This window comes from Silene latifolia, chromosome 4 (genome assembly GCF_048544455.1).
Source record: "Silene latifolia isolate original U9 population chromosome 4, ASM4854445v1, whole genome shotgun sequence".
Lineage (NCBI taxonomy): Eukaryota > Viridiplantae > Streptophyta > Magnoliopsida > Caryophyllales > Caryophyllaceae > Silene > Silene latifolia.
This window is the reverse complement of record NC_133529.1, coordinates 6644335-6659455: the sequence shown is the minus strand read 5'-3', so window position 1 is coordinate 6659455 and position 15121 is coordinate 6644335. Positions and strand designations below refer to the sequence as shown.

The following is a 15121-nucleotide window of genomic DNA, read 5'->3' as shown; positions in this document are numbered from 1 at the left end:
GTCATAAAAGATGGTATTCAACTATTCATGATCTGGATTCACGTCCCGTCAGCATTATATTCGCCCTTGTAGTTCCTTTGCCATCATGATGGTAAAGACTATGGAAGGATCATGTTGGCAAAAACTATGGAATGAAGTGATGATCGACTGCAGTAAATGATTTTTTTTTTGTCAATGATTTTTTTTAATTTTAAAGAGTTTTTGTATTTTAATAATATTTGTCTGAAAAACTACCCTTAACAAACTCCCCTGGGCATTTGTTATCATGATCATATTAATAATAACAAAGTTTAAACCTGATCATGATTGATCAATCATGCATGATTTTACAAACTAAATTAGACATGTGAACGGAGTATTTACATTTCGTTTTATAAGAGTAAAAAAACAATCCATGAGCACTTGCATCAATTAGTAATGAGTTATTCCAACTTAATCAAAGATTTTCAGTTTAAACTATGGTAATACGAATATTAGTGTTAAAAGTCATGATAGAGTGTTTTATCATCCAAGTGGTCTTAACCGGCTTAAATTCGGACTAAACTGAATGATATACAACAACAACAACAAAAAGGCGTTGAATCCGAGGACATGAAAATTGTTAATTTTGTTCAAGGGGTATAATCGGAGTCAAGATCCTCTCCATTTTCTAAAAGAAATGGACGGTCCATTTTCTTCTAGCGGATCAGACAATCAATATATTTTGTCCTATCTATTTACCATCCGATCTCACACGATATATATTTTGTTTAAGCGATTGTGACTTTGAAAGTTTGAAGGGAATGCCAATTACAATTGGTTTTTTATCTATGCGTATTTTGGTCCATATGTTGACTAGGACTAGGTCACTAAATGTGGATTTATTAGAGGGTATCTCAAGGGCAAGTGAGCTGACCATTTATTGGGCTTTTAAGTGGATTTGTAAAGAGCCTAAAACAAATACACAAGGATGATTTGGTTCTATCAAGAGTTAATCAATATCTTAAGCCCAACGGTTCGACCCGGTCCAACTTGATATTTTGATGGGCTTGGGCTTTACATTTGACTCTAAAAAGACCGTGGCTTCAGCAACTCTCTTATAGGACCGTCCTATAGCATAGGACGGGTTCAATAGTAGAAATTAGCCCAATAAACAACTAGAATAAATACTCGATAGAATGTTTGAGGACTATCTCCTTTAGTCCAATGAATAAAAGCTTCGTCCCTGTCTTCTACTCTGGTCCTTTGCCACAAAACCGACGATTTTCATCCCTAGTCGCCACCACCTCCGTTGTCCTCGCCTCACCACCAAGCCTACCATTAACTACTAAAGTTAATCAACCCAAAAAGAAGAACGTCGAAAACTGTGGCCGAAATCAACAAAAAAAAGGTTTGAATTTCTATTTTACAAATACTAGATTTCAAGATGAAAATTTAATTTTTCAATTTTTGATAACTACTTGTTTTAACTTGAGTATTTTGATTTTGTATTGAAAACTTTTAGTTTTAGAAATTATTAGCTTTAAATATTCATGTTTTATTTGCTAGTAGTTATAACTTCAAAGCTTTGCAATTTTAATTTGAAAATTCCATATTTTGTGATAAAAACTAAGCCTTAATTGTTTCGCTAGAATCTTTGAGTTGTTTCATGTTTTATTTACCAATAAATTTAGTTTGATAATTTAGTGTTTTAAGAGTTAGCATATTTAGTTTGATTACTTGGTATTTTAAGTTAAAAACACATTACTTTGAGAAGAATATCTAGGGGAAAGAACTGTGTCGAATGCGATCAACATCCATGGCGAAGCGGCGAGTCAGGCGGTCGGCAATTAGTCTGGATCGGTGTCAAAATATTAAAGCAATGGGACACAAGATGGGACACGGTAATGGGACAGAGGATCTGGACTGGTCGACGATAAATCATTCTATGGAAGTAGCAAAAGCCAAAGGGAGCAAACCGTGGGAAGGGTGAGAGGCGTGGATGCAGTTTGGTTTTAATTGGGCCTAATTTTAGTTAATGGACTCGTCTTATAGTAAATGACCGTCTTATACAACAATTTGTGATCGAATCAAGTTTGACAAATCCTTTTGGACCAATACCAGATTACTAGTACTAGAGAATTAATTGCGAATACGGGCCCTCCCACTACCACTGCCACAGGCCCACAGTGCCATACTCAATATAATCCCGTGGTGCACGAGCCGTAACCCTACCCTCGTGACCCTACCCTCGTGCTGCACGCTCTGCTACGATAATAAGAACCTACTCTGTAAAATTTAAGATAAGATCGACATTTTATAAGAAAATATTTACCTTTAATCGTAAAATTATCACATTTTATTCAGTTATTGACAGAAAAAACCTACTGTATATCTTAAGGTTATTTTCTAACATTAATGTTATTTTCTAGGTTCTTACACGTGCTCCAATTTTGTAAACATTACAAAATGCTCAGCTAATTTCCAACAATTGTCCATTATTTTTACTCAACTTATTGCATGATTACAACTTTAAATCGCTTATATTGGTCTACAAAGTATACCTCACTAATTCTCGTTTCAGTGTTCCTAAATAAATACAGAGAAATAATCATTTTTTGTTAATTACACAAGTAACGCAAACCCAAGTCATGAGTACCGCCCTTAGCCGATTAGATTTCCCTTCCGATTTCATTTTTGGGTCCGGCACATCGGCTTCTCAGGAAATTTTCTTTACACACTCTTTCTTGTGCTGTTTAATTTCATTTATTAAGTAAAGTTAAGTTTCTTAATTTAGTTTTTACAAAGAATTGAATCTTCGTGATGCAAAATTTGTATAGCATTCTTTGGGGAATAACTATATGTATTCACCCCTTATATTATTATCCTTCGCTCCGGCTGACATTTGAAAATTTGAAATTTTTAGTTACATTTTTTGAATTTTTCCGAGCTTATACTCCCTCCATACCAGACCAATGGTAATATGGTAAAAAATGAGGTTTTTTTAGAGAAGAGGGTAAAAGCAGGGGTAATAGGTGGTGTATGTAATTGTGGGTTCTTAGGTGGGGTATGTAATGGCATTTTGTGTAAATATCGAATGGGTACAATGATAACTTGGTAATGTTGTGGGCCAAATAAAGAATGTTACATTTGATCTGGTACGGCCGTATTAGGCAAGTGTTACGGTTGGTCTGGTATGGAGGGAGTACTAATGTACTATCATCTTTTGACCCCGCTGATTTTAAATTCTAGCTCCGCTATTGCCTGCCTTAATATGTATTCTCACATTGTTGCTATAAGCATAGTTGTAGTATAGTTATCTTATGTTCAAACATATTTATGTTATTGCAGGTAGAGGGTGCAACACTTGAGGATGGGAAGACATCCACTGCATTCGAAGCATTTTTAAGTACGATTATGCTTATTACATACGCCCTTCTATTCTCAATAACTTCCCCCTTTCCTTTTTTTCCAGTAGATCATACCGTCTCTCACTAATTTAGTGGGAGACATAGTAGGGAAAAAAAATCAGTGGGTCCCTCTCCCCATCATGTGAGAGGTCTTGAGAGACCGTCTATCCGGAGTTTTTGTGTTTTCCTATTATTCGGGTTATCTTCTCTATTTCCATTTTTGGGAAGTTTTATATGATGCAAATTTAATTGAACGTGTGGTGGTGTGTTTGTGTAATCTATATAACAAATTCTCATTGAAAACGGACACTATCCATCACAAGCTGAAGACGGATAGTGCCCCTTTCACAATATACAAGTGGCACTATCCATGGGGTGTTCCATTTTCCCCCACTTGCCCTCCCCACACTGCCTTATCACAGTGAGAGATTATCCGTCTTCGACCATGACGATAAATGTGCGTCATGCAAAGACGATTTGAATCTATATTCACTCCCTTAATCTTTAATCTTTGTCCCAAAAGTAAATGAGACAATGATTGAGAATATGAGGAGTACTATCTATTAGGAATATCCCTTGGTCCCCCAACCATTTATTAACCTTTTTATTTTTAATGAGCGGTATTTTAATCCGAAGGAGTATGCCAAGTATACGGAATGATATTGCTGGCACTACTTTATTAATTGCGATCTTCTCCATTTCTTCCCCTCTTCATTTCCTTCCATGACCTCTCAATGGCCAAGATTTTATCCCGAAACGATCTAATGGTTAGTTGTTTGGTGAGGTTTAAGTGGAGGTATTGCGTGAACACGCCCAAGCACGACAAGTCGACAACCAGTCCGTTATTTCCATTTCATCGGCATGACATACTACGACACGAATAAACCCACCTTCCCGTGCCTGGATCATGCCCTTTTCTCCTCCAGGCACGGTAGACCAGCACGAGGCACGGTCCACTTCTATCTCTAGGAGGGAGTACACATTAACACACCTAGCCAACTACAGAGCACTTTACTATTCCCTTCATTCCGGTCATTGTATCACTTTAACTTATTGCAGGTCGCATGAGTGGAAATGATTTGACTAAAGGAATAGAAGGGTACAAAAAGTACAAGGTCAGTAACATTTGTTAAGCTTAATTTCAAATTAATTTAATTTTAATTAGTTTAACTTATGTTTTGTTTAGAGGTGATTAAATGGCTCAAGCCCATTGACCTGACTCGGCCCGATCGGCTTTTTTTTGAAAGGCTTGAGCCTTTTATTTTGGCCCTGACACCAAGAGACTAATTTAAACAGTTGTAATTAAAGAACATAGCCAATTTCAAACAACGATAATAAATATTCAATTGCGTATCACCCCTCGTGACTTTCCCAACTTGTTTTCTTACGTTCACTTTTTTTGGTATGTGATAGGAAGATGTTCAATTGATGGTGGAAACAGGATTAGATGCATACAGATTCTCCATTTCATGGTCTAGACTAATTCCTGGTACCTCTTCTTTTCCTTAGTAACAAAAATACAATCTTTCTGTTCATTTCGGAAGTAAACTGTCATTAATTCATTTTAAATTGTCTCATACAAGAATTCGTGTAAATTTCAGAAGGTAAAGGACCCGTCAACCCAAAAGGACTAGAGTATTACAACAACCTTATCAACGAACTCGTCAAAAATGGTAAGAAAACAAAATTAACAAGTCAATGTAATTAATTTTTTCTTGAATTCTTATAAGCAAGTTAATTGGGCTTCGTATCATTTTTTCGTAGGAATTCAACCACATGTCACTTTGTTGCATTTCGACGTGCCAGACTCCCTTATGGCTGCTTATAATGGGTTGAAGGGTCACCAATTTGTGTAACCATCTTACATTAGTACTTTATTAATCTTCCTTGTATATTACTCTTTCCGTGTCAGTCATTTGTTTATTTGACGTATTAGAATATGAAATTTATTACAAACTCTCATTTTCTGTTACATGTTTAAACAGGGAAGATTTCATAGCATATGCAGAAGTGTGCTTTAAAGAATTCGGTGACAGAGTTTTGTATTGGACGACATTCAATGAAGCAAATAATTTCGCAACTCTGCGTCTTGATGAGGGCAGTTTTTCTCCATCGTCTGAGCCGTATATTAGAGCTCACAATATAATTCTAGCACATGCTTCAGCTGTGAAATTATACAGAGAAAAATACAAGGTATATGATTCTCTCTAAAAAAAAGGTTTAGCATCATAGAATTTACCTGAAAATATGCGCAGCAGCATCAGAGCCAATCCCAAAATGATTTGGGGTCGGCTGACATGAATCATCTTTTAGAACCGTCCATGAGTGAACGCACAACTCAAAAATGCGAAAAAAATAGAAAAGGCACTAATGTACTGACGTCGTGAAGAAAATGCTCTCCAGGAAACCCAACATGGATTTGTAGGCTTGAATTTATATGCAAGCTGGTATTTTCCAGAAAACGATGATGAACGACATTCAATCGCAACTAAAAGAGCCATCGATTTTACCATTGGGTGGTGAGTAACATAATAGATTTTCTTATTTAATATCTTATCTACCGTATTTTTATTATCTGCAATTTGCGGGAGTCATACACTCATCATTTTTGTTGTCAGGATCATGGATCCTTTAATTCATGGCAAATATCCCGATTCATTGAAGAAACAAATCGGAACAAGACTCCCGTCATTTACAGAAGATGAATCCAAAATCGTAAAAGATTCATATGACTTCATAGGATTGAATTGCTACGTCGGTACTTCTGTTGAGGATAATCCTAGTAGCTCTGATAGTGAAGTTAAAACTTTACTTACTGATTTGGCCGCTAAACTCTCTCGTACGTCTTTCCTATCTACTTACATTTACTATAGTATACACTATACTCCGCTTCAACTATCATCTTAATCTTTTGGTTGATATTCGTTTAAATGTTGGTTGCAGCTAAAGGAGAACTAGGAGGAGCGGTGAGACGACAACTTTCATTTATCCTTCTCATGTTGAAAACTTAAACTTCGAGTTTTATTAATTAATCTTTTGCAACTAACTCACTTTTTACTTTTTTTTTTTTTTTTTTTTTTTTTCACAAACTAGTATATGAAGGGATTGTTGGAATACTTCAAGAGAGATTATGGCAATCCACCCATTTACATACAAGAAAATGGTTAGTCCTACCGTTCTTTCTACTCCCTTCGTCTCAATTATTTGTCCTGATCAAACTGTCTTAATCAACTCAGTGGAATTGAAATTTGAATCGAATCAACTTAATGGATCTCAACTAAACTAAATCAATCAATTGAAGTAAAGAGTTAATTTGTCGCGAGAAAAGCTAAATTGAATCGAATAGAGTAGAAATTGAAAAATCGAAATGACTAATGAGGTGAAATTAAGTCCAAAAGAACAGGACCTAATTTTGACGAATCTTTTGTTTTGCAAGGTTATTGGACACCTCGTGACTTAGGATTGAATGATGCATCAAGGATTAAATATCATACTGCTTCTATTGCTAGCATGCTCAATGCTATGAGGTATATACCTCAGGATTATTTCGGATACGTATCGAGTAAAGATATTATTTCTCCTATGTTACTTACCCCTCCATTAGTCCATTTGTGACCTTTAATAGTCAAAGATCAGGACATCAAGGTCTCGGTTTATAAATGCGGTTTGCTAATATGGTTCATGATTTGTTTGAAAGGGGCGGATCGAACGTAAAGGGATATTTCCAATGGTCATTCTTGGATCTACTTGAGGTTTTCAAATACAGCTATGGTCTGTACCATGTTGATTTGGAAGACCCGGACCGGAAAAGAAAACCGAAATTATCTGCCATTTGGTACAAGGAGTTCTTGAAGGGGCATGCTCATTCAAATGGGATTACTCAAGTGGAAACTCCTTAGTAATTCTGCACTTATTGCTGTTAACCAAGTAAAAAAAAAACATATTGTTTGTAACTTGGTAAAGTTTATCCTGAATAATTCATTTCCTGTCTTTATTGCTATTAAAAATAACATTTGAGTATTTTGTAATATTAATCCGTTGCAAATTTTAGTATCCAACCATAAGTCTATCTTTATAATTTTGGAATTATATATGTATGTAAGAGGGTGCTACTGAATAATGACGCCATCTTATTTTCGAGTAAGAATCCCAGAGAGGTCCATTACGTCTTTAATGTCAGGACGATTTATAAAGGGTGCTCATATTTCCGCGGGATGCATAGACCAATCCACGGGAAATATAAGCCATATGCCTAAATCATCCTTTCTTATGTATTGCAGCATTATGTGTAGGGCCCACAAAGCACTCTTTTAGGGGCATTTATGTTTGGAACATCCGTGGCTCCATACATTCACCCCGTGAATTTGTGAGAACCCTTTATAAAAGGTCGTTAGATAAATGATACGGTACAATAGTACATCGTATATAAAGAAGAAAATGAAAGACAGATATTGCCAGTTTGCCACTCCCAGAGGGGCCAAAGGCCATAATTTTGGCTCCACGAGCAACGTAACTTTAATCTTTAGTAGTCAAAAGTAGCAGCTTCGGATTCCAACCAACAACAAAAGTGACCTGAATCACTGGCACCAAATACCGATTTTTACAATAATTATTATCGACTGTTTCACAACATAAGATCGTCTTATTCTATATTCTATATTTTGCGGAATTTTAATGTATGATATTTTGCTCCTTTTGAGGTTAATTTATTTTTAAGAAAAATAATTAGCAGGAAAATACATTCTTATAACTTAAGCCGTGGTATTATTGTACATGTATCGGTAAATAATTCAGAATTCACATTATCATAGTTTTATTGTAAGAAGTATTTTAATCAAAGTTAAACAGATGATCGAGATAAAGGGATTACAAAAAAGAGAATGATAGTAGCAGCATTGTTTCAGCCTTTCTAATATACGGAGTAATACTCGTAAAATCTTCGAGTACATATTTTTGCCAACATAGGTTGCTCACCAAAATAAATCCTAATAATAGCATTTTTTCAGCCTTGCTAGCTATCTAATTCTAATATATAATATATCCATAGAATAGATAAAAAATACAACTTCCTCATAAGCTAATCATAAGTCTAAAACACCATCCGAAAGACGATACTGTTTTTAATATGCTAGATGAAGGACATGGAGTGAGACCAAAATACTCCTATTTAGCTTACAGTAAAGCTTCATCATATGACCTGAACCGAATCAGACCTACTAATACGATAACTGAACCGTTGGAATCCCGAATGAACCACCAGAAGCTGCTTTGGACTGTGAATTCTCCATTTCACATGTACATGATGGCTAACATCATCGGTGCAAGAAGAGCTGACCATAATAAGCTCGGTTTGGTACCATGGTTGTCATCCATGGATCCAGTTGGGGGCAACCCTGATCCAAACCCCGACCCACCAAGAACCCCGGTGCTAGTTGGGTTGCCCACATTTGGTGCGTAAGGAGATGTGGGGGTTGGGTTGATGCCGGTGCCAGTTCCTGTTCCTGTGCCTGTGCCCATACCTGTGCCTGTGCCGGATGGAGGGGTCCCGCTGCCAGATACTGGAGTTATCGGAATGGTACCACCACCACCACCACCACCACCACCACCACCACCATATACGGGAGTTACAGGAGTAGTGCTTGGTGTGGTGGGAGATGTTGTTGGCACATTTGTGATGGGAGTCGGAGTTCCAGTGCTTGTAGAGCCGCTTCACATTTAACACAAAATGATGAACTGAGCTACTATAAAACAGAAGCAACCTCATATAGCACGGTTTATTCAGTTTAGCGATTAGCATGATACGTTCTTCTACGACTAAATCTAAATAGAAAAATTGCAAACTTCAAACCATATGATGCATAGATAAGATTTCAGCCCTATGTTGCAAAAACAATAACTAAGATCCAACTACAAAAGAGGTAAAGACACTGCAAATGCAAAACCACAGAAATTTGCCAAAGAAAAAAGATTAGGACAAACATCCATGGTCTATTAGTCCACACCAAGCTTGTTTTGGAGTACTATTAATGTGATATGTCACACCAAAGTCTATTCATTTGTCACGGAAGTTCGAGATTAGTCTTAAAACTTCTCTCTTTAACCCTAAATAGCTACACATACAGATGTTTAACGAGGCTGGACTTGTCCTTTTCCAACTGTGCTTTACTCTTCCTAGTTCGTAACTTAGCAATAACACACATCGACACCAAGGATAATAACTAATAAGGGGTAAATTGATGAGTGACTCATTTTCCTTTACTGTACTCTATTTTTCTTCCTTTATGTTTTTTGCGGTCTTGATGAGAGAAGACGAGAATATTTGCTAGTATAAGCCTAGTTACTACACTAAATTTGATCCTCAAAAGCCAAAATCGACTAACAAGGAGTCCGCCAAAATCCAAGTCCTCCTATCTTGTAAATTAGCAAAGGTCGCTTGATGAACACATCAAAATTGGTTTAGTCAAAGCCATGCTCGAGCCTGGTCAAACTGATCTGAGATCGACCCTGAGCCAAACTTGATTAATTCCTAGACGATCATATGCTCAGTAAGACTCAGAGATCAAAAGTTAGATTAAATCCCAGATGCTCATGTGCTCAGTAAGACTCGGATCAAAAACTCACTTAATGTGGACTCATTTTTATTTTTTTGAAGGGTAATTTAGTATTTTATAATTATAGTATTTAAATAACATTTATAAAATTATATTTATCTTTTAAAATATTTAGTCATATTAAATTGTATAAATTGAAAAAAATATTGATGATTGAACCGAGCTAAGACGAGCTCTAAGCTAGAGCTCACAGTTCGGTTCAGCTCGATTATCAACACCTAATAAAGAAAATAAGATCGTCTTTAATGAAGTGACAACCACTTGGCACTATAATCTCCAGCCTTAACTCATGGATGCTGACAGATGAGTAAAAAACACAATCATTCGAGTTAAATACGATAACCGGTACTAGATGACAAAAAGGAGTGGTTCTAATCTATCACCTTATGTGAAAAGGAAAAGTGGTTTAAGTAAGATATCTTCTACCGTTCAATAAGTAATCTAGAAAGAACCAACCATATAGAATTGCTGTCAAAATGAAAATTACAGTGACAATTGACAAAGACGGCTATCCTTTCCGCCATTATAAACAGGATAAAGTTGTAACTTTTGGCAAAGGTGGTCTCTTTTACTTTAGTCTCCTATATTCAAAATCAATCATTCCTTCTCAACCTCAATAATAACACACCGGAAGGCGGAAGCATGCTTGAAATGATCCAGCCTAAATCAATATAAATTCTAACCCGAATGCAAGCATGCCTAATATGACTTGGCCCGCAGCCGTCCAAAAGGCCAACACACCGGAGTATTTTTTTTGTGAACATTCTAAAGGAAAAAAAAAAAAAAAAAAAAAAAAAAAAAGACTTCTTGTGACAATTGAACTAATTTGCAGCGATTAAAAAAAACAGCTTTCGACATCAATACCAGCAATTTCAGAATGTTCACAATTCACACATGCATATGCTATAAAGTATATGGATGATGTGACATCAAGTGTCTCGACTCTCGACTATTTCTTTTTTGCATCCCACAAAACATACTCACGTATACATTAAATAAATATCGAAAAAAAAAAACTCAGTTTTTGTGTTAAGTTGACATACCCAGAGCTTGCAGAAAATGAGCAGCCTCCACCACCTATAGAATTAGATCAATACATCAAACATTACTAACATTATTACGGAGTATTTCATAATCTATATTATAAGAGCTACTTCATAAGTTACTCGAGAGAAAACGGAGAAAAATGAGTACATACTGGGGTCAGAATTAGTGAGAACAGCAGTTCCTTGGAAATCACAGGTGGCGCCTTTAGCAGCGTTCTTTTGGTAATAGCTGTTGGCAGCAAAAGAGCAGTGAGCTTGAATTGAGTTTGGATTGTAACATTGCCCATTTGGTCTTATCGGATTACAATCTGCTCCTGCTCCGCAAGCATAGTCTATTGCTTTCTGATATGCTGCAGTTTGTAAGCCTGACTTACATACACAGAACGATGCACCTGCAAACCAATAATCGTTTGCAATTCGTTAATCAATCCTACTCCTGATTTAAAAGAATGATCTGATTAAAACCTGAACTGATGCAATTTTGCTAGCCCTAAAGGGGCAGATAATCCATAATTGACCCGATAATAATACACCTGAAGTCGAGTAATCCGACCTGACCCAAACCCAACCTCATTTGTCAATGCTGATTTATGAAAATCAGTAAACTAGGAAGATGTTAATAAAATTGTAAAAAGATGAAATCTTGATGTTACTTAGGTGGTTAATGTTCTTGCAGCAACAATAATCGTCTACGATGCTGTGGTTCAGTCCATACTCATTCAAAACAATCAACTGTAAATAGTATGTATGCTGAGCAGGGGCGGAACCAAAAAATTACTCTTTATATGCATGTAAGGAGATTCGAACCCGGGCCAACTGGTGAAAAACCGAAGCCTTTACCACTGAACTAGAAGATGTTTATTGGAGATTTACTAGAATAATATCTACTTATCTACTGTTTAACAATAATTGGGGTAGCAAAAAACCGTCTTATAAACCATTTTTTTTACGTTTGGGGTAGCGGACGCCACCCCTTGCTACTTGGTGGGTCCGCCCCTGATGCTGAGTAAAGGTTAAAGACAGAAAAAACACTCAAGGAAATTACAGAACTAAACAAATCTGGCTGAACAAAATGAAATGACAGTAAATTATACTCCCTCCGTCCTTGTCAAATGAATTAGACGCCTAAAAATGGAATAGGTAAGCAAATGATAGGAACGGTGAACGGAGGGAGTATAAACTACGAAAGGTTACAAAAATTAGCAGGTAAACACAACTTACAAAGGATTAATAAAGGGAATATACCAAGTTAATATGTTGGTCATAACGTCCCTCGAAAATATACTCTATTATTAAAAAATACACCTTGGAAAGGTTAAGTTACTAAAATAATACTCACCCACATTAACATTACTCACTTAATGCAAAAAGCACACACATACACACAAAATAAAAATAAAATAAAAAATAAAAAAATCAACACAAAACAACTAAAGAAAATTGTAGCTAAAAACTGAAATTCAGAAAATAAAGGGTAAGACTCTTTTTTAAGAGCGTGATTATGATGCTGACGGGGTTTGAACTTTAAACCCGGGTCATGAATATCACCACTCATGATTTTACTGGCTAAGCTAGATGACATCTAAAGGTAGGCAAAAGTTGGGGAGTATAGAGAGAGTGACATACTTGAGAGAGGAGCAAGGCCAAAGATTAGGAAGACAAAAACAAGGTGCATAGTGTTAGTAGCCATTTTCATACTAGTTTCTATCTTCTTCTTCTTGTTTATGTTTGAGTGTTTTGTGGATGAGAAAGTGTGTAGAGAGTAGCACACAGCACAGTTTATTGGAGACTGGAGAGTATGAACAAAGATGGTCAGAAAGTCGGTTGTGTGTAGTGATGGTATTGGCAGAATTAAGGGAGAGAAAGTTAACTTGTATGGGACATAGGACTATTCGACTTCACAAATTCTCATTTAAGACGGATATATATCTGTCTTAACTTTAAGACGGGTCAAGAGGTATGATTGGACAAAAGAAATAAGGTGTGTAAATTGGCATGCGCTGCATTTCAAGGACACTCTAGACTCAACACATTACATTTTTTTTTTTTAAAAAAAAAAAAAAAAATCTTAGTATTAAATTCCCTGCTTTTGCTTTTGAGTTGGTCTTTATTTATGAGGAAAAACAGAAAATTATTGCATAAGACGGTACACATTGTGAAACAGTCCATTGACAAACAATAACTCATTTATTATTATCTTCACCTGACTATCTTTTGTGATATACGGAGTATATTAAAAGTTGTATTTAAAATTTTCCTCATCTATAAATAGTGTACAAAAAATAAATTAATTCGATGGAACGAAATGGTGCACTCACAGGACGCAGCTAGAATGAGAGTGTGACAGCACAAAACGGTGGGGCGTGGTCCTACAAAACTTCATGTGTGTCGGCTACCAAGCTTTTGTTGATCTAGTACATACTTTTCCTTGATTTTTAGCAATCGCAAATTCTCATTGAAGACATGACATATCCGTCACAAGCTGAAGACGGATACCATTTTACCTCACAATGTACCCACTTTTTCTCTCTCTGCAACACTATTCATGTGGTCCCCTTTCTCCACTAACCCATTTTGTTACCATTTTATCTCACAAAATATCCGTCACAAATGGTAACCCGTCACAAGGGAGACCAATTGGCAATCGCAAATTCAGAAACAACGGTCATATTTTATTCAATTAAGCTGTGATATCTTTTGAAAAAAACTGGATTTTAAGTGAGGATTTAATTTATCTCGACCTTTTGAACGAAATAACCTCTAAACTAAGGTTAATAAGCGTGATTCTAGATATCAAGTTAATACTCGGGTTCGATAAGTATATTATATTATCACGTACGGAGTATATATTCGATACTCCGTACAATAATCAATAGAAAGGTGACACGAAACTTTATTCCGAAAACGTTCTCTCCATCATCCTTTCAAAGGTTTTTATGTCTTGTGTAAAATCAGTATTAGTCTAAATGTAAACAATCCATTATTTAATATTGTGGACTATATAAACGTGCAGTGTAATTTATTGTATTTGTACTCCTTGTTTCACGGATCACCCACGGGACTACAGTCTACAGTCCTTGCTGTTCCACGCTTCAGTGAATTGTGGGCTCGCATTCAACTCATAAAAAGACTAAATTTGAAAATGGTAAAAAGAATTACCATAAAAAAACTTTTTCCTTTAGTATAATAAATACATTTGTTCTCACTTCTTAGTAAACGGGAAACCAGAACCTCAAAAAAATAACTTGTTTTTTTGGGTGTAAAGAGAGCCACAAGGGTAATATATTGTTGACCATGTTCAAACTAAGGTTATGAGGAACACCGCTCAAAACTTTACTATGATAACAAGACTCACTATGATGGATGTCAGATATTCAAAAAGACATTACCCTTCAGCAAAGGCAATAGCAAAGGGAATAGCATCTAATAGAAGCTAGTTAGTCTTGCTGAAGACGGGTCGGAGCAAGTGACGGGTAATGTCACTCACAAAACGGATAGGGGACAAGGTGGGGGCACCCCCATGTGCTTTCTTCTCTCCTCTATTTGGGTCATTTGTGAAAGGAAATGGTATCCGTCACTCCAAAATGACGGATACGTGCCGTCTTCAATGAGATTTTGTGAATAGAAGCACGGGCACCCCATATTTGAATCCGGTTATTACTACTCCGTAGTCCGTACCATTTCATGGATTTTAACCATTTAAGCAAAAAGAAAACGAAAAAAATAAAAAAGAATGCTATCAAAATGTCAAAAGAAAACAATACTTCGGGATGGGGGTGGTGGTGTTGTGGGTGACGATACGTTTCGACGGGGAGGTGGTGGCTAAGGGTGGGTGCAGCTGAGATTGTGGCGGCAGTATAGGTTTTGAGGTGGGAGGTTTAGGGTAGGAGTGGGTTTTCAGGGTGGTGCAGACTGGTATTCATTATTCCCTTAAACCAATTAAACTTTGGAGGGTCGGAGGGATCAGTGGTTATTCCTAATTAATTTCATTTACAAAATGGCCTTTTATTACATCAAACTGTGATGGAATAAAAAAAAAGTCAGCAATTAATAACTTACAATACCTTTGACAAAATAAAAGACTCCAAAAAAACAC

At 36.3% G+C, this 15121-nt stretch overlaps 2 protein-coding genes across 2 annotated transcripts; one reads left to right on the top strand and one right to left on the bottom strand.

Annotated features, from left to right (window-relative positions):
- Positions 1–2587: 2587 nt before the first annotated feature.
- Positions 2588–7426, top strand: LOC141652757 (cyanidin 3-O-glucoside 5-O-glucosyltransferase (acyl-glucose)-like). Its single transcript, XM_074460352.1, has 13 exons — positions 2588–2682; positions 3311–3367; positions 4428–4483; positions 4782–4857; positions 4970–5041; positions 5133–5220; positions 5354–5561; positions 5772–5887; positions 5987–6207; positions 6312–6334; positions 6462–6531; positions 6805–6895; positions 7066–7426. The coding sequence occupies exons 1-13, from the start codon at positions 2610–2612 to the stop codon at positions 7265–7267; spliced, it is 1353 nt and encodes a 450-aa protein (XP_074316453.1). The 5' UTR covers positions 2588–2609; the 3' UTR covers positions 7268–7426.
- An 823-nt stretch (positions 7427–8249) lies between these two features.
- On the bottom strand, positions 8250–12911 carry LOC141652756 (uncharacterized). Its single transcript, XM_074460351.1, has 4 exons — positions 12652–12911; positions 11178–11417; positions 11023–11056; positions 8250–9075 (listed from the first exon to the last, which is right to left on the bottom strand). Exons 1-4 carry the CDS (start codon positions 12719–12721, stop codon positions 8658–8660), a joined length of 762 nt encoding a protein of 253 aa, XP_074316452.1. The 5' UTR covers positions 12722–12911; the 3' UTR covers positions 8250–8657.
- Positions 12912–15121: the final 2210 nt, after the last annotated feature.